Genomic DNA, 27,364 nt, shown 5'->3' on the forward strand with positions numbered 1-27,364 from the left:
CCACTAAAAGTTCCTGGTAATGAAGTTTTACCTACGGTCATGTTAATGGCCAGAAAGTCGTAGGTATTGGCTTCATCAGAATTTTTTTACCTACAACATTAACATATTAGCCCTCACTAATTCGCCAACGGCTTTCAATTGTATGTCATTATATTACCAACAATTTAATCCACCCGTAATGTTGTGACAAACATGACCTTCAGTAATTTAGTGACTTTAATAAGTCGCACCTCATTCTTTAACTATGAAGTGAGTCATCGATCCTCGCCCATAAGAATGAAACACATTTCATGGTCAACAATTTATAACTTCGTGTAAACGTGTCACAATAAGATGATTAGTTATTGCTGTCAATTGTGGCTAAAAAAAAACTAGTTCGCTCATTAATACAAATTTATTATTAATGCTCCATATATAATCTAAATATTAACGAGATAAATTCTTTTATACTTATGGGTAAATTTCTAGCCAACCTTTAAAGTTCCTTATTATTAATGCTTGCAGAATTTTTTTACCTACAACATTTACAGATTAGCCCTCACTAATTCCCCGACGGCTTTCAATTGTATGTCTGCTATATTGCCAACAATTTAATCCACCCGTAATGTTGTGACAAACATGACCTTCAGTAATTTAGTGACTTTAATAAGTCTCACCTCATTCTTTAACTATGAAGTGAGTCTTCGATCGTCGTCCATAAGAATGAAACATATTTCATGGTCAGCAATTTATAACTTCGAGTAAACGTGTCACAGTGAGATAATTAGTTATTGCTGTCAATTGTGGCTAAAAAAAGACTAGTTCGCTCATTAACACAAATTTATTATTAATGCTTCATATATAATCTAAATATTCACGAGATAAGTTCCTTTATACTTATGAGTAAATTTCAGCCGGCTTTTGTACCTTAGTAGTATAGTTTTTTTTGGAAATTACAACTTTGGGGTACTTTTTCTTTTATTTACTAATCTAGTATAAATCGCCACTGTCAGTGGCGATTCTATTTATTTTTTAAAATTTTTTTAAAGAATCGCCAATAGCATTGGCGTTTTCATTTTTTATATAAATCGCCAACCATGTTGGCGTTTTCTTATTTTTTATTTTTTGTTTTTGTTTTTTCTGACAATCGCCAACATAGTTGGCGTTTTTTACCTTTTTTGTTTTTTTTTTAATTGCCCACACGTTTTTTTAATTTTTTTTAAATTAGTAATTAAAATGGTATTTAATCAATTGATACTCACACACAATTTTATGTCATTACTCACTTTTGCAGCACTTTAATCATAAATATTTGAACCGATATTTAAAGATAAACATATGCATTACATAGTTTAGTTGAGGATGAAGAGTATTGACCATCTTACTCAGGTCCCAATTGCATGCCAAATTCTCAGCTTAGGTGAGAACTTGCCGGTAGACCAAATAATTTATTATCAAAGTGCTGCAAAAGTGAGTAATGACACAAAATTGTGTGTGAGCATCAATTGATTAAATACCATTTTTATTACTAATTTAAAAAAAATTAAAAAAACGTGTGGGCTAAAAAAGAAAGGTAAAAAACGCCAACATAGTTGGCGATTGTTTGAAAAAACAAAAATAAAAAATAAGAAAACGCCAACATGGTTGGCGATTTATATAAAAAATGAAAAAAAAAATGAAAAAAAAATGAAAACGCTAATGCTATTGGCGATTCTTTAAAAAAATAAAAATAAATAAATAGAATCGCCACTGACAGTGGCGATTTATACTAGATTGGTAAATAAATAAAAAAGTACCCCAAAACTGTAATTTAAAAAAAAAAACTATACTACTAGGGTACAAAAGCCAAATTTCTAGCCAACCTTTAAACTTGTGCAATCTCTCTTGTATGATACTTAGCTAAAAAAGGGTTAATGAAAGTTAACAAATTTGATTTCATTTTAAACTCTTATAACAAACAAGGCAACTATCAAAAAATAGGCTAGTAGGGCGTGCTTTAGTGGCCTAACTCCACTAGACCACTGATAAGATCAAACTCTTGAATCTTGAGTGCCAATTAACATTTCGATATAGCCCTTGGAAAAAAAGAAGAAGGAGGTTGAGTATATTGTCTCTCCTTTATAAGAGAAACAAATATTTAGTTTTGATAGCCACTTATTAGTATGCACGCATGATTATATACTCAATATAGATTATGTCAAGCTCATCCTTAGAATAATTAACGTGCCTTATCCTCCGTTTGGATTGTGTCATGCTCAAAATAGAATGAACTCCCAAAAATAGGTAATGATCACATCATATCCCTTTTGAGATTGGGCATCACTGATCTGTAAACGAAAGAGAAAATTGTTTTTTTGAGCATAAATGAAGATCCAATTGAAGCATCAAAATCAAATTCCAGGTTGTATGTAGACTTTTAAAGTCCAGGTGCTTAATTGGTTCTTAATAAACACGATTCAGAGTAGCTGCATCATTTCCAACATGTATAAAATACAGAAAAGGATCGGAAGAACCTAGCAAAGTTGCACCCTATTGAAAGTTATACTATATATGAAGAATGGATCTTAAATCTTGACCCACAATTATTTATTCACATATCTATGTAACAGTTGGTCCATGAGTTACCATCGCAACACGTGGTGAAGGCTTACGTATATGCCCAATCACCCTCAATGATATTAACAGTACTTTCAGCCATGCCTTAGCCAAAGTGACCTATATATTCCAAATACACACACTCTGCCCAATTGACCCACCAACACCATAATCAATGCAGGCTGCAAGCTGCATGATGATATCACTCAAAGCAGTCCCCCACCACTATTTTCACCTCATTTTTAGATGGAAAATTAACGACTGCTAAACATACGAAATCTGGCCATATAGTATTTACATTAGACAACACATTAGGGATAGTGAATAATGTTTAGTTCCTCATTCATTTCCACCTCCACCTTCTCAAAATGTGAAGAGAAGTAAGAGAAATAAGTGATATGATATGTGATGTGACAGGAAATACAGAGAGAGATAGAAATAAAAATGAGTGAAAAAAGAGATGGAAGAGAAAGTGAGGTGTGAATATATCATAACTCAGTGATGATTCTAACCGCGGCTAATATTTGTGGTTGTTAAAAATTGTCATGAATTTACCTATTAAATCTTTATTCTCCTAATTTTTTATGTTCACATATTAATACTCTTTTTTTTGTGACCTTAGGGTATCCACCCCCGACACCAATGATTAATATCTCTTGGCCCCATATGTTCATACTAAGCAGTAAACGACTGATGACAATATGCGCTTTTTTTTCCTTAGTTAAGGACGAAGAGCTAACAATTACGTCACATCTTGTGGTTATATTAATACTCATTTTTGATACATAAATAGTAAAGACATCTCGCATATATTTGATTTTTCTTTCTATCTCCAGATTTTATATTACTTTTTTAATACTCTTGTGGTTATACTATCATTTTTTATAGGCAAATGTTAGTTATTAGTAATATTAGTATATTAGTCCCTTCTCAGGATTTGAATCTTGGACCTTTCACTCTTCATTCCACTCAATCTTTATGTCCCCTAACTCTTAGCACTTGAACTAACCTTCTAGTAATTATATTTTTCTTTATTTATCATAAAGGTGTCTACATTTATTGTGTGACTATCCAACATTTTCAAGTTTCTCTTCAATTCCCCCTTCCTTCCCAACCAATAGGGGCATTTGTGGGACAATTGAAAATGGTTATGTTTTATTTTCACCCAGTCCTAAATATTAATTGGTCAATTTTTAAATCTGAGTTCGTCTCTAGACTTGAAGACGACAAGGTGCAGGTATAAGAAATACTAGACAATAAAAGGACGAGTTTGGTTTGGCTAGAAAGACAAATTGAAAGACAATTTCAAATCTCATAAAGGAATTATAAATATTTCTCATTATATAAAAATTCTAATTTCCAATCTTATTATAGATTATATATAAAAAAAACTACATAGTTACTAGATTATTTATATTGAATTTTGTATGCATGGTATAAGGTTACAATCCAACTATACAATAGAATGCATTTTTACCAAGAGCATTCATGGAACAGATTGAATTTATCTTTAACCTGACTATAAATATTAACCAGATCAAATTTGTAAATTCAAACCGATCAATAAACCCAAAGACACCAGATAACATGTAGGTTGAGTGAACTTTGGTCAGTATCGGGTCTTCTATACATTACCCCTACCAACCAATAAGTCACTACCATCACTGACTATTATAGGTGGTCTAGACCCCTTCATTTTTTACCCAAACAAGAGCCTGTAGCCTCCACCGCCCCAAGTGCTTGTCCCACAAATTGGGGTTCAGTTCCCAAACCCAAACTCGAGGCCCACCCTGGTGTGTCATAAACCTCACCCTAGCAGGGCCCATTGGTTACTTCAGAACTGATGCTAGCATAGCCAATCCCAGTGCGTGTGTATTGCACGCACACTCCATGTCTTGTAGGTAAAAAGGTAAAAAGGTGAGGTAAAAAAGGATGAGAAAGTAAAAAAAAAGAGAGGTTTGGCATAACATAGTAAAACAGTGGCAGAATGCAGAATGCAGGTTGCAGTGCAGAAAACCCTCGACTTTTACGCGGGTGCTGTTGGCTCTGTCTGTCTCAAGCTTTCATCGTACTTTCGTCAACCAATTTCAACCAATCATCTTTCCTGCACCCTCTTGGATTCCTCTTCGTCATAGCAAGTAGGCAAGTAGCAACACATACGTACATAAACGATTACAAGGTTTTTTATTCACTGTTTTGTATTTTTAATTCATGTTATGCGATTGTAAAATACAAGGTTTAATTTGATGATATTTGATTTTAGTCAAATACAAGGTTTTGTTTCTTTAATTGTGATAGGCGACACTTTAATTATTTAATCTGCTGGACATTATTTTTTAAGTGCATTGTGGGAATGAAATGTCATTTGATCACGAATAATGATTTGATAGCGTACGAGTGTTCAGAATTTTTTCCATAGTGCCATGATATATGCATAATTAAGTTAATTTAAGTGGTCCCGGATGATAGTTTAAGTGGTAAGAGTTGATTGAGAGACGTCAATAGACCAATCTTTGGAGATGCAATTAATTTTTTCAATGTACCAAAGAAAGTTAATTTAATTAAGTGATTCATTTTTTCGCACTTAGATATCAGTAATAGTGATTAGTGTGAATTACAATGTTTGTCTTAATTCATAGACCTATAATCGGAAGAGATTATGGTTAAATATATTTTGGTTAGGTCCTCTCTTTAAACACTTCTCTGGAACGGTTTCATAGCTTGCCTCATTCACGATTGTTAAAGTGAGTGTGAGATTTAGAAGAAACCCTAATAACAAGTACGCGACGTATCTCAACATATTTTGTGTTCCATAATCATATATAACTTCAATTAAGTCTTGCGAATAGAGGTAAACTTTGATGTCTATGTTTCCTCTTCAAAGGTGGTCTTGGTATGGTGGCTCGTGATTGTTAGAGAAGGTATTGGCGGAAACTTCGGCTTACCCGTTCGATGTTATATCACCTCTTACAATAATCAAGTACATATATTTTCTTATATATTACCCTTGTTGACTTTCTCTTCTATCTCACTTTCATTCACTTTTCTTCTTATCTCACCATGTGTTTCCTTTCACATTATCTATCTTATACCTTATTTATCTATTTTCTCTTCCAAATTCGCTCCTTCTAGGAATTGTCTAATATGCATTAGTTTTTTTGTGTGACCTTGCACAAGGTGACCTGAAAAATGATATATTGTTAAAAATAATGTTTTCATATTTTTGGCCATAAGTTATGGTATATTCACTTAAGTCCCTTCTCCCACCTCCTCCCTTCCTTCACCAATAGAATCTCTTCCTACCTCCACCTCTTCAATCTCCACCACAACAACCACAAGATCTGCCTCATCGTTTCAAATCTTCTATATGCTAAGCTGATTATCATGTCATTTGTTTCCCCACTTTCGTGTCACCCCTTGACACAGATATGAACCCATCACAGACCCAAATCACTTAGAGACCTACAAGAGAGATGATGAGATCGAGAGAGGGAGTAGAAAGCAAAGAGAGATTGAGAGTCACTCCTTTTCCCAAACATGTAGCATCACCATAGAGGCCCATCTTCTTCGATCTCAACTGCAAGTTCCACCTTAATCACACCGCCACGAGCTTCTCGCCCAACGAGTCTCATTTCTTCTCTCTTCTCCTCTTCGATCACCAAACTACCTGCATCTTCGACATTAAAATTTGATTCTTTTTCCATTTTACAAAACCGGATCTCATTCCCCAAGAGTCACAATGTCATTGTTTTAACATCAAAGAAGTCTTAACAACCCATTTTCGGATCCATCCGTTTCAACTCCTTCAACCAATATGAAGAAACCGATTTCATTTATGAATAGTTAAGAAACCCCTTGCCTAGTGAACCTACAAAGCCAACCACCTCAACTTATGGACCAAAATGCAAGCTTGAACAAAAAAGAGAGGGAAAAGAAAGAACTTTTTAGCACCTACACATACATGTATAAACCTCTAGTATCCATAATGTAGGATTGATTCTGTTGATGCCAATGATGGTTTTGGTGGGAGTGCTTCATGACTCAGTGGAGAAGTCAAGGATGGTATGCTAGTAAGAGTAGTTGTAATTGTATCATTATTAAAAAAAAAGAACCTAAGTGAGTAACTGAAAGCATGTCCCAAGATCATTCCGAGTGTGGCGGAGCCACCGCCCGGGCTCCTTGGCCTGGCTCCGTCTTTGATTGTGGGTAGGGCCTCTGGACAAGGGTACTTTTGAGGAACTTTTGAGGGGCATTTTAAGGTATAGTCGTAGAGAAAGAGAGCAGTCTGGCAGAGGGCAAGCAGGGGAAGGAGAAAGAAGAAAGTGAGAGAAGGAGAACAAGGAACAAATCTGGTAGTTGACGGCTGTTGAACATGATCAACAGTGACTGAGAGTAAAAGAGAAATTGAATAATTAGGGTTTAGTACTTGGGCTATTTTTAAAAAAAGAGTTTGGGGCCTCGTTAGTTTTTTAAGTGGGTTGTGTGGTTACTTTATTTTTTTTACGTTCGTGGTTTCTCTTAAAAAAAACAGTTTTAAAATCCGGACTAGGTAAATGGACACGACTGGCACCGCACTAAGAGCAACTCCAACGCTGGTTTCTTAGACCAGTTGGAGTTGCTAAGGAACCGTTTCTTATTTTTTGCAGCATTGGAGCTGATCTATGTGGCAGTTTTAGTTTCTTAACTACAGTGCAGAGTTCCTTGTGCAAGGAACTCTGCTTTTTGGTTCCTTAACATTAAAAAGTAATATTTTCTCTCACTTGCTTCAACTGAATCCAGAGGGAAACGAAACAGAATGAAGGAAATCAACACAGTGCTTGCTCTTAAACCAGAATTCCAGAAATTTTATTCAACAATAAAATAAATACAAAATTATAATGAAATGTTTTAGAAGAAAGAAGATGTACAAATTTATTTACAACAGAAGATAAATTTTTTTACATAGAAAAAAAATAAAAAAACACAGAAGCTGAAAGGGAAGAACAGGAGCTCCGATCCGCTCATTTTCTCTGATCTGGTGGCGGTGGCAGAGGGTGGCCCTTGAGGAAGGCTTGCATGTCTCCGATCCAGTGCTTGAGGGGCGATTTGGGTCGAGATTGAAGCTTTGGTGGCGGCTGGGGTGTGTTTTGGTTGCGGTGAGGGGGCGGTTTTGGTGGCGGTGAAGGTTGTTTGGTGGCGGGTCAGTGGCGGTGAGGTGGTTTTGGTTGTGGTTGTGGGTGTTTGGTGGCAGAGAGGTGGGTTTTGTTTGAGGTTGTGGGTGTTAGGTGGCGGTGAGGAGGGTGGTGAGGGTGAGGAGGCCGTGAGGTGGCGGTGGTGAGGGTGAGGAGGCCGTGAGGTGGCGGTGAGGAGGGTTTGGTGAGGAAGAAGAAGAGGACGAAGGAGAAGAGGACGAAGGAGAAGAAGAGGACGAAGGAGAAGAGGACGAAGGAGAAGAAGAGGACGAAGGAGAAGAGGACGCAGGTGATCGGTTGGTGAGGTTGGAGAAGAAGAGGACGAAGGAGAAGAAGAGGACGAAGGAGAAGCTGCGTGAGAGAAGAGAGGAAGAAGAGAGGAGCGGCTAGGGTAGAATGGAGAGTGAGGGAGGAAAAGTAGATTATATAGTGGGTGACCGGCTGAGCCGGTCATCCCACCGGCTGGTGCCGGTTTTCTGCCCGTTTGGGCTTTTTTTTTTTTGAATTTTTTTAAATTGACCGGTTTGACCGGTTTTTCTGCCCGTTTTCTGACCGTTTTTTCAATTCTCCGACCGTTTTTTCAATTCTCAGATTCTTTACCTTATATATAGTGCAGTAGACCATTTGAAACACCAACATTTACTCCCACAATTTCTCTCTTGTCCAAAAATTCTCAAATTTCTCACAATGTCTAATCCTTATGAGCAATATTATCCACTGCTCGACAATGAAACACCTCCTACAAGTGAAGGTTTGCAACCTTCGCCTATGTTTCCGCCACAAAACCAACCTCCGCAGATGATTCACCTGCAAAGCCAACCTATGATGGTGTTCCAACAACAAAACCAACATTCGCAGGTGATTCGCCCGCAAAGCCAACCTATGCCGATGTTCCAACAACAAAACCCACATCCGCAAATGTATCAACCACAAAGCCAACATCCGCAGATGTGTCACCCTCAAAACCAACCTCCTCACACCGGTGGTAATGTTCAAAATCCTTCGTATCAAATGTTTCCACAATCGTTCTACCATCAAAACCAACCTCAGGGTCAAATGGGACCATATCCACCACAAATGCCTTATCCAAACAATCCACAATATTGCATGTATCCACCACAATACCAAGCACCTCCTACTGGTAGCAGCAGTAGTTCAAAAGTCTCAAGTACACAATGTGAGGCTATGCCCGATGAGCCTGAATTTTCTACTCAACGGGGTCTAGATGATATTGATCTTGAAGAATCCGGAAAGAAACGCACCAAATGGAGTGGTAAAGATAATATACTTCTTCTTCAATCATGGCTCAACGTTTCTACCGATCGGGTCGTGGGAAATGAGCAAAAGTCAGATTTGTTTTGGAATAAGATTCGAGCCCAATATGAGGAGTACCGCGACGATGCCTCTCCTTCGAGGACATGGTTATCCCTGAAATCTCATTTTAATAAATTGAATGCTGATCTTCAAAAATTTGTCGGTTGCCACACTAAAGCCGTCAATCATTGGAAAAGTGGACACTCAGATAAGGACATCATGGCTACGGCGCATCAATTATATCATGTAGATACAGGTAAAGATTTCAAACATGAGAATGAATGGCGGTTGGTGAAGGATGAACCAAAGTGGAAGGGAACATTTATGACAACCAGTTCAACGAGGCAGAAGAAGTCAGTAGATGGGGTGTATGCAACATCGTCTGACCGGAGTGCATCAATCGAGGGCGACGAATATGAGGCCACACAACCAGCAACCCGCCCGTTGGGAAAAAAGAACCAGAAAAGGAAGGCCAAAGTAGGAGACACAGCTTCAAGTGATCTCGATTATGTTCCTAACTCCGAGATGATAGCCATCGGGAAAGCTAAACTGGGATTCCTTGCGAGTTTTGAGAAGCTCAAGACTGAAGAACTGGAGGTGAAAAAGGAAAAAAACAAACTTCAAAAGGCGCGGTTATTGAAGGAATACAAAGATATCCTTATGGAGGACACATCACAAATGAACGAGGTGCAGTTAGCAACGCATCAGCGCCTAGTTGAATTCGCCATGAAAGAACTAGGAATGTCTTAATTCTTGTTGTTGTCTTTCTTAGCGTGTGCCAATGTTGTGATTTTAGCATTTCTACTTATTGATTCTGCATTAGTGTTGTAATTTTAGCATTTCTACTTATGTGTATTGCATCAGTGTTGTAATTTTAGCATTTCTACTTATGTGTATTGCATCAGTGTTGTAATTTCAGTATTCGAATTTTTCTTAATGTGTACTGCGTTTCTACTTATGTGTTCTATATAGCCGTTGGGGAATATAGCCGTTGGGGAATATAGCCGTTGTGGAATATAGCCGTTGGGGAATATAGCCGTTGTGGAATATAGCCGTTGGAGAATATAGCCGTTGGGGAATATAGTCGTTGGGGAATATAGCCGTTGGGGAATATAGCCGTTGTGGAATATAGCCGTTGGAATTTAAATTAAATTCGTATTAATTTTAATTAAATTATTTTTATTAATTGATTTAGTATTAAATTTTAAATCTAAATTGTGTGAAAATAAATATTATTAATTTATGTTGTATGGTGGGACACGGGTGGGACCCTTCAAATAGTAATTTAAGAAACCATGGGTTGGAGCAAAATCTGGTTCAGTTCCTTAGGAGTTTCTTAAGTCTGATGTGGCAGTACGGGCCCACAGGAATAGTGCAGAATAGTGCTGAATAGTGTGTTAAGAAACCAGATAAGGAACCAAGGGTTGGAGTTGCTCTAACAGCCAATACTTGGGTTGTCTTGTTTGTTTTCAGTGTGCATGTGCTAGCTAGTATATTAAAAAAATTTGAGTGATATAAATAGTCATTTCTTTTGATATACTATTTTGTTAAAAATAATATTTTAGTTATCATCGGTTCCAGTATGTCAACGTTTCGAGCAATCAATATATCTACCATTACTTATTTAAGTAAAAAAAATTCACGATGATAGTCATTGCAATAGGCTATTCATGCCGCAATCTCGCAATGTCCGCAACCGCAACTTAACTCTGGGTCAGACGTCAGGTGTGGGCAGCTAGACTTAGGCTTAACCTTGCCCAGACTCCACAAAATCCTAGCTCCGCCACTGATTCCGACATATTGAATAATCTGGGGACAAAAGTAAAATAATATAAATTTTATTAAGCTTATAAAAGAAAAAAACCATGAAACTCCTTGTAGTGGGTCTGATTCCCTTATGCAAGATTACACAAGAAAAGTGAATCGGGTTGAACATGTGTTCGTTTCAAGAGTAGATTATTTTTGGTTTAAATATATATATATATATATTTAGTCCCAGTAAAATTGAGTGAATTGAATTTGGTTCCTCCAAAAAAAAATATAGCTTTTAGTGCCAAACATTATTGAAATATGTGAAGTTAGTATCTACAGTATATTTTGTGGTGGTTTATGTGTACTAGCAGTGATTTTAACAGCCACAAATTACTTATTTTTTGTTTTAGCGACGATTTAAACCGCCACAAAATGAATCAATGACTAATTTCACTTATTTCATTAATGTTGGGCTAAAAACTATGAAATATTTTTTGAGGGACTAAATCCAATTCACCTGTATTTATAGGGACTAAAAACAGATTGAGCCCAATTTTTTTTTTCGGTTTTTTTTGGTCGATTTTTGTCAGTTTATATAGTATTCTCTATAGCAGTAATGGACTGAAGTGTACGGAAAACGTGAAAACCATCAGTTAGCCCAGGCCCAGAGTGAAAAACAAGGCTAACTCATTTCAATGGTCCATTTAGGATTTACTTCGAAACCCATTGGACTAATTAAACATGAATATACAACTTTTTTGTCTACAATAAACATCTTTTTTTCTTCTTATTCACCTCACCCTGAACTATTAAAAAATTTGTGCTAAAAAAAAGAACCATTAAAAAATTTGACAAAAAATACCATTCAAAATTTTAATTTATTTTAATTTAATTTGATTTCTACAAACCAATCATTTCCGCTCGTTGTATTTAGTTCTTGATCTCAAGATCTGTTGATTCTCATCCTTGTGCGCTATCTGTTGGTGAGATTCATAACCGTTTGCGTTGATTCATCAAATGTCGTTTGGAGAGGTTAATTAATTCAGTTACAGATGCTCTACCGAAGTATAGTTGGGAATGGTAATGGAGGATATGTTTTTTTTATTTCTTGCCTAGTTTTTTTTTTTCGATTTCCTTCATGCTAGTTAGTGCTTCTATTATCTATTGTAGGAGTTTGTAGTTTATTTTTACTTTATTTCTTGAGGCTGCTAAGCCCGCCTAATTCATTAGAAAAAAAAAAGATAAAAAATATTAGTGACAATAAGATTGAAGAAGTTTCAAAAAAAAAGAAGATTGAAGAAAAAATGAATGTTATGACCTAGACAAAAAGGATGGTGTGATTACCTTCAAATCAGTGTTTTAAGACTCGGCTCGGTGGTCGACTCGGTCGAGGTACTGAGTCACTGGTCGGACCAGTGAGTCAATGAGCGGACTGCTTGACTCGGTCTTTGACTCGGTCTATATTAAAATATTCAAAAAAATAATAATACCTACTACCAACATTAATTAATAACTTCATACTCCAAATTTAAAATCATTACCACCACACAATACCTAATTAAACAATCAACAAGAGTAGTTTTACTACAACAAAATGTCACAAAATAAGTCGCAAATATCATTACAAAACATAGGTTCTACGCTTTAATCACAACAAAAGCGCATAAAAAAGTGTCAAACATATTTAAACTTAAATAACTATAGGTCCATAGGCTAACAAGTAACAAACATAACAACAATGACGTCAAATTGTTAAGTCTCTTCAAGTCCATGGAGGCAAAGTTGCATCCAACTCATGCACATCTTCATCAAACAAAGTAGGATCTTCTCCAACTTGAGCATTTTCATTCTCCATGGTGGTATCTTGTGCAACATCATCAATATTATCATCCAAATTTAATTGATCTATAAAAAATATCAATTTAGATATCATGCAACAATTAACATAAAGTGAAACAAAATATAAATCAATTAGTCATACATTCATATCATAACAAATATACATACCAATATCATTAAAATTTGGTTGGATGTTCATATTGGAAAGATCTTTGCGTAATGCTTCCACCTCCTCAATAGTCAAGAATGGTGGTGACTCCTCCAACACCCAATCAGAATGGTCATCAATTGTTTCAAAGTTGATGGGGTCATAATTTTGATGCTTCAATCGGCCCCTAAGTTTATTAATTTGCTCATATATCAATATCAAAAAATTCAAGAACATACTTTTACATCCTATGAAACAAATAATCAATTAAGAAATAACTTAATCATATCTTTGTTGTAGCCTCAAGTTGTAACGAACAAACACGAGATCATTAAGTTTTTGATGTTCCAACCTATTTCTTTTCTTTGAATGAATGTGCTCAAATACACTCCAATTTCGCTCACAACCGGAAGCACTACATGTTTGACTTAAAATACGAATAGCTAACTTTTTCAAATCCGGTGTACCACATCCAAAAGATTCCCACCATTGATCTAAAATATCAAATGTAATAAAAAAATGAATTAAGAGTCTACAATCTAAACAAAGATCAAAGACCATGAAAGTAATCAATTATCAATAACTAATTTTACCTGCTCTTACGGTATTTCTTTCACGCACAGCAAGTGGTCTTTCAAAATCTAACTCAGCATCTTTGTATATTCTCATCTCACTTGACATTGACAACTTACGTTCCAACTCAATATCTCCATAAGCATACCTTTCAAACACATCATAGAGGCCAGTTATTGTGTTCTTATGCTTTTCAAATTCTGGAAGATTAAACCGACAAGCTGGATTTAACCAATAACTAGCTGCATGAAGATTCCTACGAAGCTGAGAATCCCAACGCTTATCTATGACGTTCAAGTAAGGCTCCACTTTCTTCTTATTTCTCTTGAACCTTTTCACCATATCATCTCTAGTTTGAAAAAAAAGCTTGATAAAGAGAACTCATAGAAGGCTTATCTTCACTATCAAGAAGACGTAAGAAGCGAATAAGAGGCTTAGTAAGTTTCACAATTTCAACACATTTATCCCAAAATCCAGAATCTAAGACTTGATCCACAAATCTTTTTGCTTTGACATCTTTAGCATAAGTTGAGCTTGTCCATTTCTTAGATGTAACCATGGCTCTTAGTGCATCCTTTGGAGCCAAAATACTTTGCAATGCAATGAAATTAGTAGCAAAGCGTGTTGGAGCGGGACGAATGATTTCTCTTCCACCAGTATGATCCCTCATCAAAAACAAAGCAAAGCAATGGTTGTAGATGTATTTGGTAATTTTTGAAGCTTGTGACACGGTCTCACTTACATCTTCAAATTTCCCAATATCCTGCAACATCAAATTAACACAGTGTGCAGCACAAGGAGACCAATATAATTTAGAAAACTCAGCTTCTAATAACTTTCCAGCAGCAACATAATTCGCAGCATTGTCTGTTACTATGTGAACAACATTTTCAGCCCCAACAAATAAAACCACATCTCTGAAAAGCTTATACAACAATTCTGCAGTTTTTGAATGTTGAGAAGCATCAACAGATTTCAGAAAAATTGTTCCTTTAGGACAATAGACTAGAAAATTGATGAGACTTCTCCTACAACGATCAGTCCACCCATCTGCCATGATTGTGCATCCGGTATGCTTCCAAATAGCGCGATAAGACTCAACAAGCTTCTTCACATCATCAACCAAGTTATTCAACAAAAACCCACGAACTCTTTGCATATTTGGACCTTTGTACCCTGAACCCATACTACAAATAGCATCAATCATAGGTTGATAATAGCCTGAGTTGACTGCATTAAATGGCACAGAAGCATCAATCATCCACTTAGCAATGGCAATGTCACACTTTTCAAGCCCTTCTTTACTTTGCAACACACTTTTTATGGTGGGTTGAGATCCTGGAGTTGTTCTAGGCATGAAAAAATCAGTTAAGCCACCAACATTCTTCCCCTTTGTATTGGAAATTCCAACCCTTGATAGATTAGCATTAGAGTTAGACACTTCATGAGGAGTTGAGCTTTCTTCAGTAGGACTAGTACTAGTACCCTGACTACCTTCATTAACTTTTCTTTTCTTTCGAACTTCATCAATGTTTGCTCCCATTAGACGTTGAACTTCAGCAGGCACGTTCTTGCATCTAACAATTTGTCCGGGATCTCCAGCCAAGTGACTCTTCAGCCGGTTAATTCCACCTCCTTTGATAACCTTAGGACAATAGAGACACACCAAAATCGTCTTTCCATTTTCCAGCTGTTGTGTACAATGCCCCCAAGCTGGGTCTGTTTTCTGCCTAACATATCTTTGAGGGAGTTGAGTTTGTTCCTCAACCAAAGGTGTTTCAGTATTATCAGCAGACATCTACAATGAAAAGCAAATTTTAAATTCAGATTATGGCTTCCAAATTGATTACAATCCATATAAGGTCACAGAATAAGACCAAACAACACTAACAAATGAGATTACAATTATAGCACAGAAGAGAGAAGACCAAAATTTGAATTATAATCTAACTAAATTGAATTGGAAAAGAAAAAGAAAGAAGAACCTTAAGCAACAGCAAGGTATCAATAATCAATGAATTGAATTGAAAAATAAAAAGAAAGAAAGAAGATGGGAACCTTAAGCAACAACAAACACGCGAGTGGCGGTGCTCGACGGCAACAACGAACCAGCGGCGGCGAGCGGTGGGAACCAGCGGCGGCGAGCGGTGGGAACCAGCGGCGGCGGGGTGGGAACCAGCGGCGGCGACACTCCCTTTCTATTTTGGCTAGGGTTCGAAAATGGGAACCAGGCAAGTAGGCAACCAGCGTTCGTTCCTGTTAGTGTTATCTCAGTTCTGAATTTCTGATTTTTTTTTTCAATTTAAAAGCCAAACGACGTCGTTTTAGACGTCTGAAAAAAAAAATTGGTGACTCGCTGGTTTGACCAAAACCGGCCGAGTCACCGAGTTTATGATCGAACCGGCCGGTTCTAAACGGTTCAATCCGAGCGGCTTGCACCTCCGATCTGAAGTGTGGCTCGGACCGGTTAGGTCACCGAGTCCCGGTCAGACCGGCCGGTCCGAGCCGAGTCTTAAAACACTGCTGCTTCAAATAGAGGGGTTTGATTTCAGCAACTCAGACGTTGTTTGTTAGCAAAACCTAAAGATTTCAATTATTATAAGTCCAAGATAGTAAAATACTAGAATATTAATTTGCCATGGTATTTTCTGTTTGTTATTTTAACCCAAAAAATGCAATATGAATTGATATTTTTTCACGTGGATCACTTGCAAATCAAATGTCACTTTTCTGAGTTTTCTTAGATGGCGATTGCGAACACTATGCGTTATCGAGGAAGGGAAAGTTCTTTGGATCATTTCCATATTAAATACTTACTCAGTTAGGATTGTATTTATTTTTATATTTGGTGTATTTAATTCCGATTATTTTAAGAGGCAATAATATTTGGTACCATAACTTATCTGAGGTCAGAGGTCCCAGCGCACATGTCCAAGGAATCGCCGATCTTAAACAGATTATGACGTTTGTTTTTTTCTCAAGATCATTAATTAAATTTGACTTGACAACCCACACTTTTAACCTACCCGCTATCTAGTTAGAGTTTGAGAGTTCACACTGAATTTTACCATCGCCAAGTTTCGACTGAATAATTCAGTAAATCGATCATTTAACTTACACATTTCGATCATACCCTAAAAAAGAACCACTACTTCCGATATCAACTCAAATTACTCCTTGCAATGTTATTCCTGCCCGATTCCCTGAAGTCAAAACACCTCACTGCCCTAGGACCCAAGCATTGTACTCAAAGAGAAGTAGAAAAGATCGCATACCATAGATAAATTATTATGTTGCTATTGGAAGCGCATTTGACATGTAGATTCAAATGGCTCACTTCGACTCACACTACACCTAACAATTTGAGTGACATTGACTGATTTCGGAACGCTCCAACATCTTCCTAAATGAAGATATATGAATAGATTAAGGCACACGTGCACTATCTAACCTAATCTCGGTACATCATGGGCATTAGAGTTCCTTCGCAGGTACTCTGGGACGAAACAACAAGTCAACAACCACCAAGAACGGGGCACCACTAGCATCACCACCATTATTACAAGCGCACCTCAGAGTTACACTCAACGTAAATTGATTGGTTAGACTTTGTCCTATGGAATGATTTAAAGAAGAAGAACCAAAATCACAAATGAGGATAGATAAAAGAATAAAAGTGCAATAATTTTTTTTTTCTTTCTTTTGCAATGCTCTCGAACAAATCTGCTTTCAATAGATTTAACTTGCACCTCTCTGTTTCTCAGAAACTAACATGACCTTATTTTTAATTACTTTGAAAACCGAAAGGGGATCCAAACCAAATAATTTTCCGGTGGGGAACAAATAACAATGACCTCTATGGAAAGAGTAAGCTTGGAAAATTCATTCCTGATATGCAGTAATATATACTACAGATTTGAGTCTTAATTAGAAACTTATTGAAATTGTAGCACACAACACCTTGTAATTAATTAAGGAAAAACTTCAATGAGAGACTTGAAGCCACATATGGGTGTAATCTTGTAGCTGCTGAAGCCTGCATCATATATGAGCTTCTCCCATTCTTTCTTCTCTCTTTCTTTTCCATTGAACATAGTCAGCATGACCAAGTCATAGTCCAATTTCAACTCAGTCAGTTCTCTGTCATCACTTGTTTCATCAATTGATATGTCTATGATAATCACTTTGCCTTCTTTCCCTCTCCCTGAAATAGCTTCTTTGCAGTTCTTCAATATCTTTAAGGAGAGCTCATCATTCCAGTCATGCAGAACCCACTGCAAAAACAAATAATTAAGCAAATTGGAACACAATTTGCAACTTCACAAATACCACCTTTGGTTTCACATTGGAGACTGTAGAATCAATTATCATTAGTAGAAGCTACAAATCTCATTTTTAAGTGGTGTTTGGACGAGCGTTTGTCACAATTGATTTTAAACAGTAAATTTGGTTTTGATAAAAAATTGATTACACTAAAACTTAGTTGAATGTGAAGTGATTTATGTTTGATGCATTTATAAAAAAAAAGTGATTTTTTTGTGAAATTCAATTGTAAAATCTTACAATTGATCATCGCAGAAGCTACTTTCTCTAAATTCCACCAAAATTGATTTTGGGTCCGAAATCCATTTTCAACATAACTTCCAAACATCAATATTTTTGTTCACAACTAATTTTACTCTTACTGAATTGATTCTAGCGTTTTAGTTGTAATATCTCACAATTGATTATTTTTAATGCATAAAATAATATCGCTAGCTTTTACTAAAATTGATTTTGGCTCTTCAATCAATCCTCAAAAATGACTTTCAAACATCAATATTTTCATCCAGAATCAGCCCCTTAGATAGAGTGTTGGGCATGTATGTTTGAAAATCTTTCTGTGATGCCAAAATCAATTCTACTGTAGAGAAACTTCTGAGAGTAGTTTCTTAGTGTCAGAATTGATTCCGAAAAACAAGGAAAGTTGAAACCATGAACAAAAATCAAATTAATGGTAGAAGAACATACCTTCAACAGAACAGCATCTGCAGGAGGGACAGACTTGAACATATCACCACCAACAAAGTTCAAATTCTCATCTCCAGTCAAGTTAGCCACAACCTGAGGCTGATCAAAAACCGTACACTTCACATGAGGGAACGCTTCACGAATCAGTTTGGTAACACCCCCTCTTCCCCCTGCAACATCAACAAGAGAACCCAAACCCTCAAACACATGCTTACACTCCTTCAAAGCAAGCTTAAACATGTGAGAATCCGCCGCCATAGCCTCCTGAAACATGCTCAGCGTATCAGACTCCGTTTCCTTGTTCAGAAACTCCCAGAAGCTCTCCCCTGTTGCGCTCTCAAACAGAGTCAGTTCTTCATTGTCCTCCAAGAACCATTTCTTCGACGATCGCCACATGTCCAACGAGCTTGGATGAAGTGCTCCCTTCACAATTGGAGCTAAACACGTTGAGTTGCTTTTCACCAGAAGCTTCGATGGCGGTGTGAGACCGTACGCTGTTTCTTCCTCTGCTCCTTCACCTCGGGACACGGTGGTTTTGGCGAAGAAACCGTTGTGGGTTAGCAGGCGGAGGAAGCGGTGGAGGACGCCGATTTTGGAAGGGCGGAGGTTCAAGGCAGTGGCTAACTCAGGGAGGGTGATGGGTTTTCCATGGCTGTGGATCACGTCGGCGATGCCTAGTTCCATGGCGGATTTGAGAGCCATGGAGCTGACGAAGTTGTAGACGTGTTTGTAGAGGTGAATCTGAGCTTGGGAAAGTTCAGTGTCTTCACTGCCATTGCTGGAGCTGAAATCCATTGTTTTTTTTGGCAAGTGAAGTTTTCTGGCGGTTGATTTGTGGCGTTTGGGAATGTAAGTGTTGGTGTGATGTGTTAATGAACTAGTGTGCTGGTTTTATATGCTTGGAATTTAGAACAATGAGTAGTGTGAAGAGTAAAAGACAAGAATTAATCAAAATAAAGTTTGTTGAATTGTTGTCTTTGTTCTGCAATGTTGAGACCTTAGGCGGCCATGGTCAATAAGTCATAGACGCCATTGCAGTGGACTGAGTTGTGTGGAGTTGGTGGATTTGGTTTGGTGAAGTTGGCTGGCTGGCTGGCTGCAGTTAGCTATCTTGCTTCAGGCAAAATTTGATTTGTATACCCAATTTTGTGGAAAATAAATAAATATCGTGGTTCATTTCACTGTCATATATAATACTCGAATCAGTGTTATTAACTCGGGTTAGGTACTCGATTAATGAGTCATTGATTCAACTAGGTTGAATTGGGTTCAACCGAATTTAACATTATTATAATATTTATAAAAGTAAGAAATATTTGGGATAGTAAAATTAAAATTTTTTACTTGACATTTTTTTTAAATGTACTTGACATGTATAAAGTATATATATTTTTGTGTCACTTATCTCATAAACAAGCTTAGCTTAGTGGTAGGGTTCAATTATATTCTTGGGTGTGGTACTCTCCATTAGAAAAAAGCTTGAAAGTGTTAAATCGTTTCATACTTCCATATAACAACAGATTTAGTTCTGTTTCACTTCTTTAATTTGATGGAGCAGCTCGACACTTTCAAATTTTTAAAGAGAATCTAAACTCATATTTATTAAAAAATACATGCAACCATTTTCTAATAAGATAAGACATCGGTAAAAAAAAACTTTTTAGTATAATAATAATAATAATGATTTTTTTGCACAATTAATTGAACTAATTAATGTTGGTCTTTAAAAAAATAAAAAAGGAGATTTCGTACATGCCAGAAATCAATTATTTACAATTGAAAGCAGTTTTGTGTATGAAAAAAAAAACGTGAAGAAATACTTTTACTTTGACTATGATGAATATTTTCAATTCAAATTGATCAATTAGATCTTATACCTATGATCAAATAAAAATGATACTCCCTCGATCCCTAATTATAAGCTAAAGTTGAGACTTATGTTTTGTCATTAAATATAAGTAAAAGTTAATATTTTTTTATATATTTACCCTTGCATTTATTGGTAGTGGAGCACTATTTATAGTATAATAATTAAAAAGTTCTATCTTAAATAGGGGTAAACATGAAAAGTTGTACCTTTTTTTCAAAAACTAATGCATCAATTAAACATTTCTTAATAAACATGATTTTTACAACTTTAACTTATAATTAAGGACAGAGGGAGTACAATCATCGGAAACAAATGATATGATATAGTTACGTGTAAAATATTATTTCTCTTAATTTAAAAATCCTACGACGTAATATGATTGAAATCTGACGATAAAATAATGAAATTAATTTGAACAAATATTGTTTGATGTCATAACATTTGTCAAAATTGAATTCAGACGGTCAACTGACGTGCTTTCGTGATGGTGCATATTAGTATTGATTTGTGACAATGAATTTATTCAATCTGAGAGTTGGGTAAATAATAAATGTTAAACCTAAGTATGTACATGCGTAATTAAGTTAGTGAATAAATAAATTATCATATTTAATCACACTTTCACAGTTGAAGCGGTAGGTTCATCCACGCTGAGACTTCATTAAAAGAACTCGAGAAAGCTCTTTGTTAAAATATCTGCAATCTGATGACGGGAAGGAATATGAAGGACGCGAGTCTGGCCATGCGCGACCTTAATTTTCCTGAACAAAATGGATATCCATCTCAATATATATGTGTTTGTACGCTGATGATGCACAAGATTACCAGAGAGGTAGATAACACTAACATTGTCACTATGGACCAATATTGCATGAGATAGTGAAAAATTAAGCTCCAAAAGTAAATTGCAGATCCAACAGTATTCAGAAACAACATTAGCAACACACATGTATTCAGCTTCAGCACTAAAGCGTGAGAGTGTGGGTTGCCGCTTGAATGACAAGGAAATGAGGTTCTCACCAAGAAAAACACAATAACTAGAAGTAGAGCGTATGGTATCAAGACATAAGAGTTGACTAAATAATAAATGTTAAACCTAAGTACATGCATAATTTCGGTTAAATGAATAAATAAATTATCCCTATCTTATCAATATCAAAGAATGAATTTTATCAACAAAACTTTCTTTGGAACATAATTATAAGTGTTACAATAAACTGCTTCTCACTAACGAATGAATTTTATCAACAGAACTTTCTTTGGAACAGAGTTATAAGTGATACAATAACTGCTTCTCACTAACTTCTACTAACTTCTTTACAGCTTCTTATTACTAACTAACTGATAACCTTCACTAACTTGGAAGCTGATCAACAAGCTCAGTTTATCAAATACCCCTCCACAAGCTCGAGAGTGTATACTTAACACGAGAACTTGGATAGAAGTCGTCCCCAAGGGTTAGCTCAAGTGGTAAGAGTTATGGGACATAAGGGTGGGGAGGGGAAGGTTCAGGGTTCGAATCATGGACATGAACTTTAAAGGGATTTTCTATGCTACTTGAAATAGGAAGAAGGTGGAACAACTTTGTTTCGGCCTTCTCACACATAAGAATATTCATCTCGAAGAGGTTATTTGAGCTTATCTGATAGCATAAGTGCTTATGCCAGTGTTTGGGATAACTTATGGCCTACCATAAGCTGTTTTGAGTTTATTTTCATAAGCTATTCAGGATAGCATATGAAAAATAACGTATACTTATGTATAGCTTATTTTTAATTTATTTCAATAAATTTTTTAAAATAACTTTATGAATAAACACTTATGTCATAAACGCTTATGATCATAAGCGCTTAATTAAGCTGTTTTCCCAAACGGACCATTAATCGACAAAAACAAAATTAAGTTATCCACATACCACACTACTACCCCCCTCGTAGCCCCAGCCATCCTCACCTACCCATTTCCTCCTACTCCACATCCATTACTTCATCCATTTCAATTAGCTACTGCATAATTAATTCTTAGTTTGGAAATTTTTTTTTTTTTGAGGTCCTTAGTTTAGAATTCTTACTTCAATATGACATGTCAAAATCAATTCAGGGCACAGTCCAAGTCTTCATTGGAACATCGCTACATGTGACGGACGGTCCATCCACGACGCATAAAATAGGATTTATGTCCCTTCAATGAAGAGTTTGAAATTCATTATAAAAAAAAGAGTTTGAAAATTCAACCTCAATAATTGATTATCTCATAATTTGATCTTTAATCTTTTATAATGTATTGTATCTTTACTTAATTATTATTCTTACAAGAGTATTATACTATTATATAAAAAAACATCAATTAATATTTTTTTAGAATTCAATGTGGATAAATATGTAAAAACAAAATTTTATGTTAAGTGGAATGAAAGGAGTCTAAATTAAATTAATACTTCCTTTTTTTCTTATGATAATTATATTGTTCTGCGAGAAAAGAAATATATATTAGAAAAGGTAATTAATTTTATTAATCTTTTACAAATTTTTTATTTCCAACGGTGTTTAATGTAAGAACCTGAATACAGGTATACATTTGCGTTTTTTATAAAAACAAACTAGAAAGTTTGTGGCGCATTAATATTTTAACAAAAACTAGTGTTTTTTACCCGCGCGTTGCACAGGGAATACATTTATTATATTTGATAGGTCAATTAATACCTTGATCATTAAAAATATAATAAACAACAGATGAAATAGAAGAGTGTGAAATGATGAGCAAAGTGGATAAAAAGTCTTAAATTAAAACCCTTGTTGCATAGATTGAACTTCGTACAATTGAATAACTAATAAAAAATTGGTTAACAAAATCTCAAATTATGCAAAACATATTAGGGGATGTGGTTTAATGATGGCTAATAAACAATAGCTGATTTAATCTACAATGAAAAAAAGAGAAAAGATTATTTATGTACGTGATTATACGAGTTCATTTTTTACACAATAAAATAAACTAAGTTTGACTCATATCAACAGGAAGTCGTTCACATTCTTCATGAGTCTAAAGATAATAACACAAATTATAGATATGAAGAATCACCAATAAAGCATTCAGAACACATTTTAATCTTAGAAAAAAAAGAATGTACCGCGAAATTTGTTATTGTATTTGATAAATTAATTAATACTTAGGGTACTTTCTTGTTAAAATATATTTCTTCCCGTAGGAGAATTTAACTATTATAATAATTTGTACAAAAAAATTAAAGTGGACTATATTATTATGTAGTAAAAAATTAACATCAAACTATATTATATTATGTTTTTCTTGGAACAAAAAAAAATTCCGATGAAATCTTATTAACATTTATTTTTATGTAGAAGTATTTTCATGTAAAATATTCTTCCTATATATAAAAGCTTTTAGGCTCTTTCTAATACATTTAGATCCAGCTTCTCCTTACTCTCAAGATGACTGAAAGTCTTTTCTCAAGTCTATCTGGTGGGTAATATCGATGAAGATGATGACACCCACCATACCTTGCTTGCTTCAAGGTCGATCTCTTGTATCCTCCTCCTGCCGAAGAAGACTTTAAGAGTAAACCTTGTCATTCCAACTTTCATCGATCGAGTTTCAGTTGCTTTTTCTGTTGATCCAGGTGAGAAAGCTTACTAAGGCAACCTCTGCTTTTGTCTATCTCCCAATATAAGAAGCATGTTGCTTTGCTCTTATAGTAGTACTAATGGGTGTACTTTAGAACAAATTTCTAGCGAAGGTCTTGACAGTTTGGAACTGAAAGGTTTGGTTCATTAATAATATCTAGTAGTTTCATCATGCTATTCTGCTTTTGAGCTTGTTGTACTTACCGGAGCATTTCTGCGATAAAAAAATTCATAATAGTAAAGCAGTCGTAGTATGCTCCCTTTACTTGCTCTAGTGCTCAAGTGATAGCTGAGTGCATACTGTTTACATCTGAATTATATATAAAAAACTCTTAAAAACAACTACTTAATTCTCTATTACAAAGAATATACATTACATCAGAACCTAATTATTATTTGTCAGTGACATAAGTGTCGAAAATAATAGTATAAATAATGGAAATTTCGAATGGTGTGGATAAGGATTAAAAGTCCAATCTCATAAGAAAGAAAAATCTCCATTTACATCAAAATCTTTTCTTATAAATTATCCACAAACACACTCACAAATTCAACACAGTACCTAACATCATATGCAAATTTTGTTTTCACTGCAATTTACATTTACATAAGAAAGAAAAATCTCCATTTACATCAAAATCTCTCTCAGAGTCTGTTCTTTGGCATAAAAAAGCACCTCATAAAGTAAGAAGGTATCACATTTTGAAATTAAATCATTAAAATATTTATTTCTAATTAAAAAATCAAATGAAACTTGCTTCCAAATCAGCAGCAATGCTAGGTGCTATTCCTGATTGTTGTCCAACTTTAACATGAATTAATATGAACTCATGCTAATTCAAATGAAACTTGCTTCCAAATCAGCAGCTTCCAGCCGTATTTGCATTCTAAGTAACAGAAAATCAAGAACTCATGAAGTGAGATTGATAGACATGTTAGAGTAGGATAGACTAAAGACCACCAAACATAATAACAATATGTGCAACATCAATCTAGCTATGATAGTGCAAAGATAGCAATCAAATTTGCAGACAGATATGAAAGCCAAAGAATGAATTGAAGCCACTTTTTGGCTATGGCCTTCGAGTGGTTTCCATAACCAATCAGATCTATTTGTAAGGGGAAACTAATCACATGCTACTAAAGAAGATGAATGGAATAAAACTCCCCTAGAAATTTTAGACCCGACTAAAACAACTCTTTGCTTTATGTAGCACTGTTGTTGAAAGTACAATAACCAAATCAAAAACATATGCTGATACTAAATCGTAATGTGATAATTACACACTCATGCAAGCAAGACTTCCAATCACACTAAAGTTTGATTAATTGAACCATAGTAGAACAATGATTAATTATAAAATCTAATATTGCCTTCGAAAAGTGACTTTTAATATATGTAATGATGATAAATAGATGTAGAATTGATGAACTAAGTCAGTAAAACTATATATGCATCACAGTAGTGCAACACCAAACACACGTCTCTATCTCTTATCTGGTGAATATATACATATGCATCAAAGTAGTGCAACACCAAACACACATCTCTATCTCTTATCTGGTGAATATATACATATAATGGACTGAGAAAAACCTCCATGAGTACTGGTCTCACATGTTTCGTGGCTTACTTGAAATGAGAGCAAGATAAGATCTTGAGTCATCAATCATGTTTCATCGTCAGCTAGCTGAGAATCAGAGAGTGTGGTCAGAAAGAGGTATGCACCTCATTGCCGTTCTGTACCTACGGATAAATTCATGTCAAATGTTTCCAGGGAAGCCAAGGAAATCAATTTATTGTTAGAACATTGGTTTAGGCGTTTAGCATATTAGAAAGGATAGCACCAGTTTTAAAAGCCTAACCTCAATAGTATAGCTTCAGCGAACAAAGATAAGCAGTAAAATCTCATCCATGATATGTAGTTCTGTAGTTGTAACGGCAAGCACCAACAATAATAATTAATTTCCTCGGTGCAGGAAGCAGGCAAAAAGAAAAAATTACCAAATAAAAAAGTTGCAAGGAAAAAAATCTACAACTTCTCCTTTCTCTCCTCTCAATTCTTTCACTCCCTCAATCCACTTCACTGACAATGATTAGGTTAATCAAAACATACACAGATCAATGTTTCACCTCCTATAACATAAGACACAAATTTTAAATGCAAATTAAGAAAAACGAATAAAATAGAATCACATATAAAGAAGAATAAAAAAAAATAAAAAACAAATCAAAATATTGCAAAATTTCATATAGAATATAAAATGGACTCACCATCCATGGCTTCCAAAGAATCTCTTTTGGTGGAATATCTATAAAAAAAAAACCTGAAGAAAAGAATTTGAAATTAGCATGACAAGTGATGAACGAAATTGACCTTGAAGTCAAACATGAGTGAATGAAAGTTAAAAGTAAAGTAAAATAAAATTGAAAAAAACCATAACATATTATGCAAGCAAAGGAAGAAAATAATTTGAAACCTCCATCTGTAACCTTCCCAATCAGTCCAAGGCAGCAAATCGGAGGGATGCGATTGCACGTTGATGGCAAAGTGGTTCCGTGGAGAGATGAGGCGATTTTGTGGGGGTGGTTCCGTTCAGTGGAGAGATGGGATGAGAATTGCATGGAGGAGATGAATTCCATGGAGGAGATGGTGGAGGTAGGCAGGGTTTTAAGAGGGTTTTTGGTGATGAGATGTATTATTGATTTAAATCACTTATCACAGATTTTATATTAAGATAAAATCATGAAATAAACAACATAAATCCTAATCAAATCTAAAATTAAAAAATGTACTAAATAAATATAGATAAAAACTATCAAAATCTAGCAAATCACAATAAAAACTCATAAAATCCGGAAATAATTAAAAATCCGAAAATTCAATAAAAATACCATAAAAATTAATTAATACTCTAAAAATAAATAATAATATAAATTAAGATAAAATCCAGAAATAAACAACATAAATCCTAATCAAATCTAAAATTAAAAAATGTACTAAATAAATATAGATAAAAACTATAAAAATCTAGCAAATCACAATAAAAACTCATAAAATCCGGAATTAATTAAAAATCCGATAATTCAATAAAAATACCATAAAAATTAATTAATACTCTAAAAATAAATCAAAAATAAATTAAGATAAAATCAAGAAATAAAAAACCTAAATCCTAATCAAATCTAAAATTTAAAAATATATTTTTTTTATTAAAGAGAAATAAGGTAAGGAAAAATCAGGGCACATGTGGCAAGTGGGGCCAAGGAGAAAGAGCTTACATGTAAAATATTAGGTGAGAATTAATCTGGGAGCGACACATCACTAACTTGGCCTGTGAGAGCGACACGTCATGCTAGAAGTTGTTCTTTTCTAATATATATTGATGATATTGATATTGATGATATTGATATTGATGTTCTTATTTTACTAAAAAAATTCCCTCTTTCCACTCACATGAGCATTAA

The 27,364-nt window shown here is 35.1% G+C and overlaps 3 protein-coding genes across 4 annotated transcripts; all 3 read right to left on the minus strand.

Annotated features, from left to right (window-relative positions):
- Positions 1 to 13,720: 13,720 nt before the first annotated feature.
- Positions 13,721 to 15,169, minus strand: LOC130712212 (uncharacterized). The gene has a single exon (XM_057562049.1). It carries the CDS (start codon positions 15,167 to 15,169, stop codon positions 13,721 to 13,723), a length of 1,449 nt encoding a protein of 482 aa, XP_057418032.1.
- Positions 15,170 to 17,127: 1,958 nt separating this feature from the next.
- On the minus strand, positions 17,128 to 19,495 carry LOC130711100 (isoflavone 4'-O-methyltransferase). Its single transcript, XM_057560564.1, has 2 exons — positions 18,382 to 19,495; positions 17,128 to 17,645 (listed from the first exon to the last, which is right to left on the minus strand). Exons 1-2 carry the CDS (start codon positions 19,174 to 19,176, stop codon positions 17,343 to 17,345), a joined length of 1,098 nt encoding a protein of 365 aa, XP_057416547.1. The 5' UTR covers positions 19,177 to 19,495; the 3' UTR covers positions 17,128 to 17,342.
- Positions 19,496 to 24,474: 4,979 nt separating this feature from the next.
- On the minus strand, positions 24,475 to 26,782 carry LOC130714143 (uncharacterized). 2 transcript variants are annotated; one of them, XR_009011171.1, is made up of 4 exons: positions 26,171 to 26,782; positions 25,762 to 25,823; positions 25,530 to 25,642; positions 24,475 to 24,782 (listed from the first exon to the last, which is right to left on the minus strand). XR_009011171.1 is itself a non-coding variant. In XM_057564037.1 (4 exons), exons 1-4 carry the CDS (start codon positions 26,537 to 26,539, stop codon positions 25,594 to 25,596), a joined length of 327 nt encoding a protein of 108 aa, XP_057420020.1. In that variant the 5' UTR covers positions 26,540 to 26,782; the 3' UTR covers positions 24,475 to 25,593. The 2 variants fall into 2 exon arrangements, 1 of the variants encoding a protein (XP_057420020.1); XM_057564037.1 differs by having other exon boundaries at positions 24,475 to 25,642; positions 26,171 to 26,223; positions 26,377 to 26,782.
- Between the last annotated feature and the right edge of the window lie 582 nt (positions 26,783 to 27,364).

This window comes from Lotus japonicus, chromosome 4 (genome assembly GCF_012489685.1).
Source record: "Lotus japonicus ecotype B-129 chromosome 4, LjGifu_v1.2".
NCBI classification, from domain to species: Eukaryota; Viridiplantae; Streptophyta; class Magnoliopsida; order Fabales; family Fabaceae; genus Lotus; species Lotus japonicus.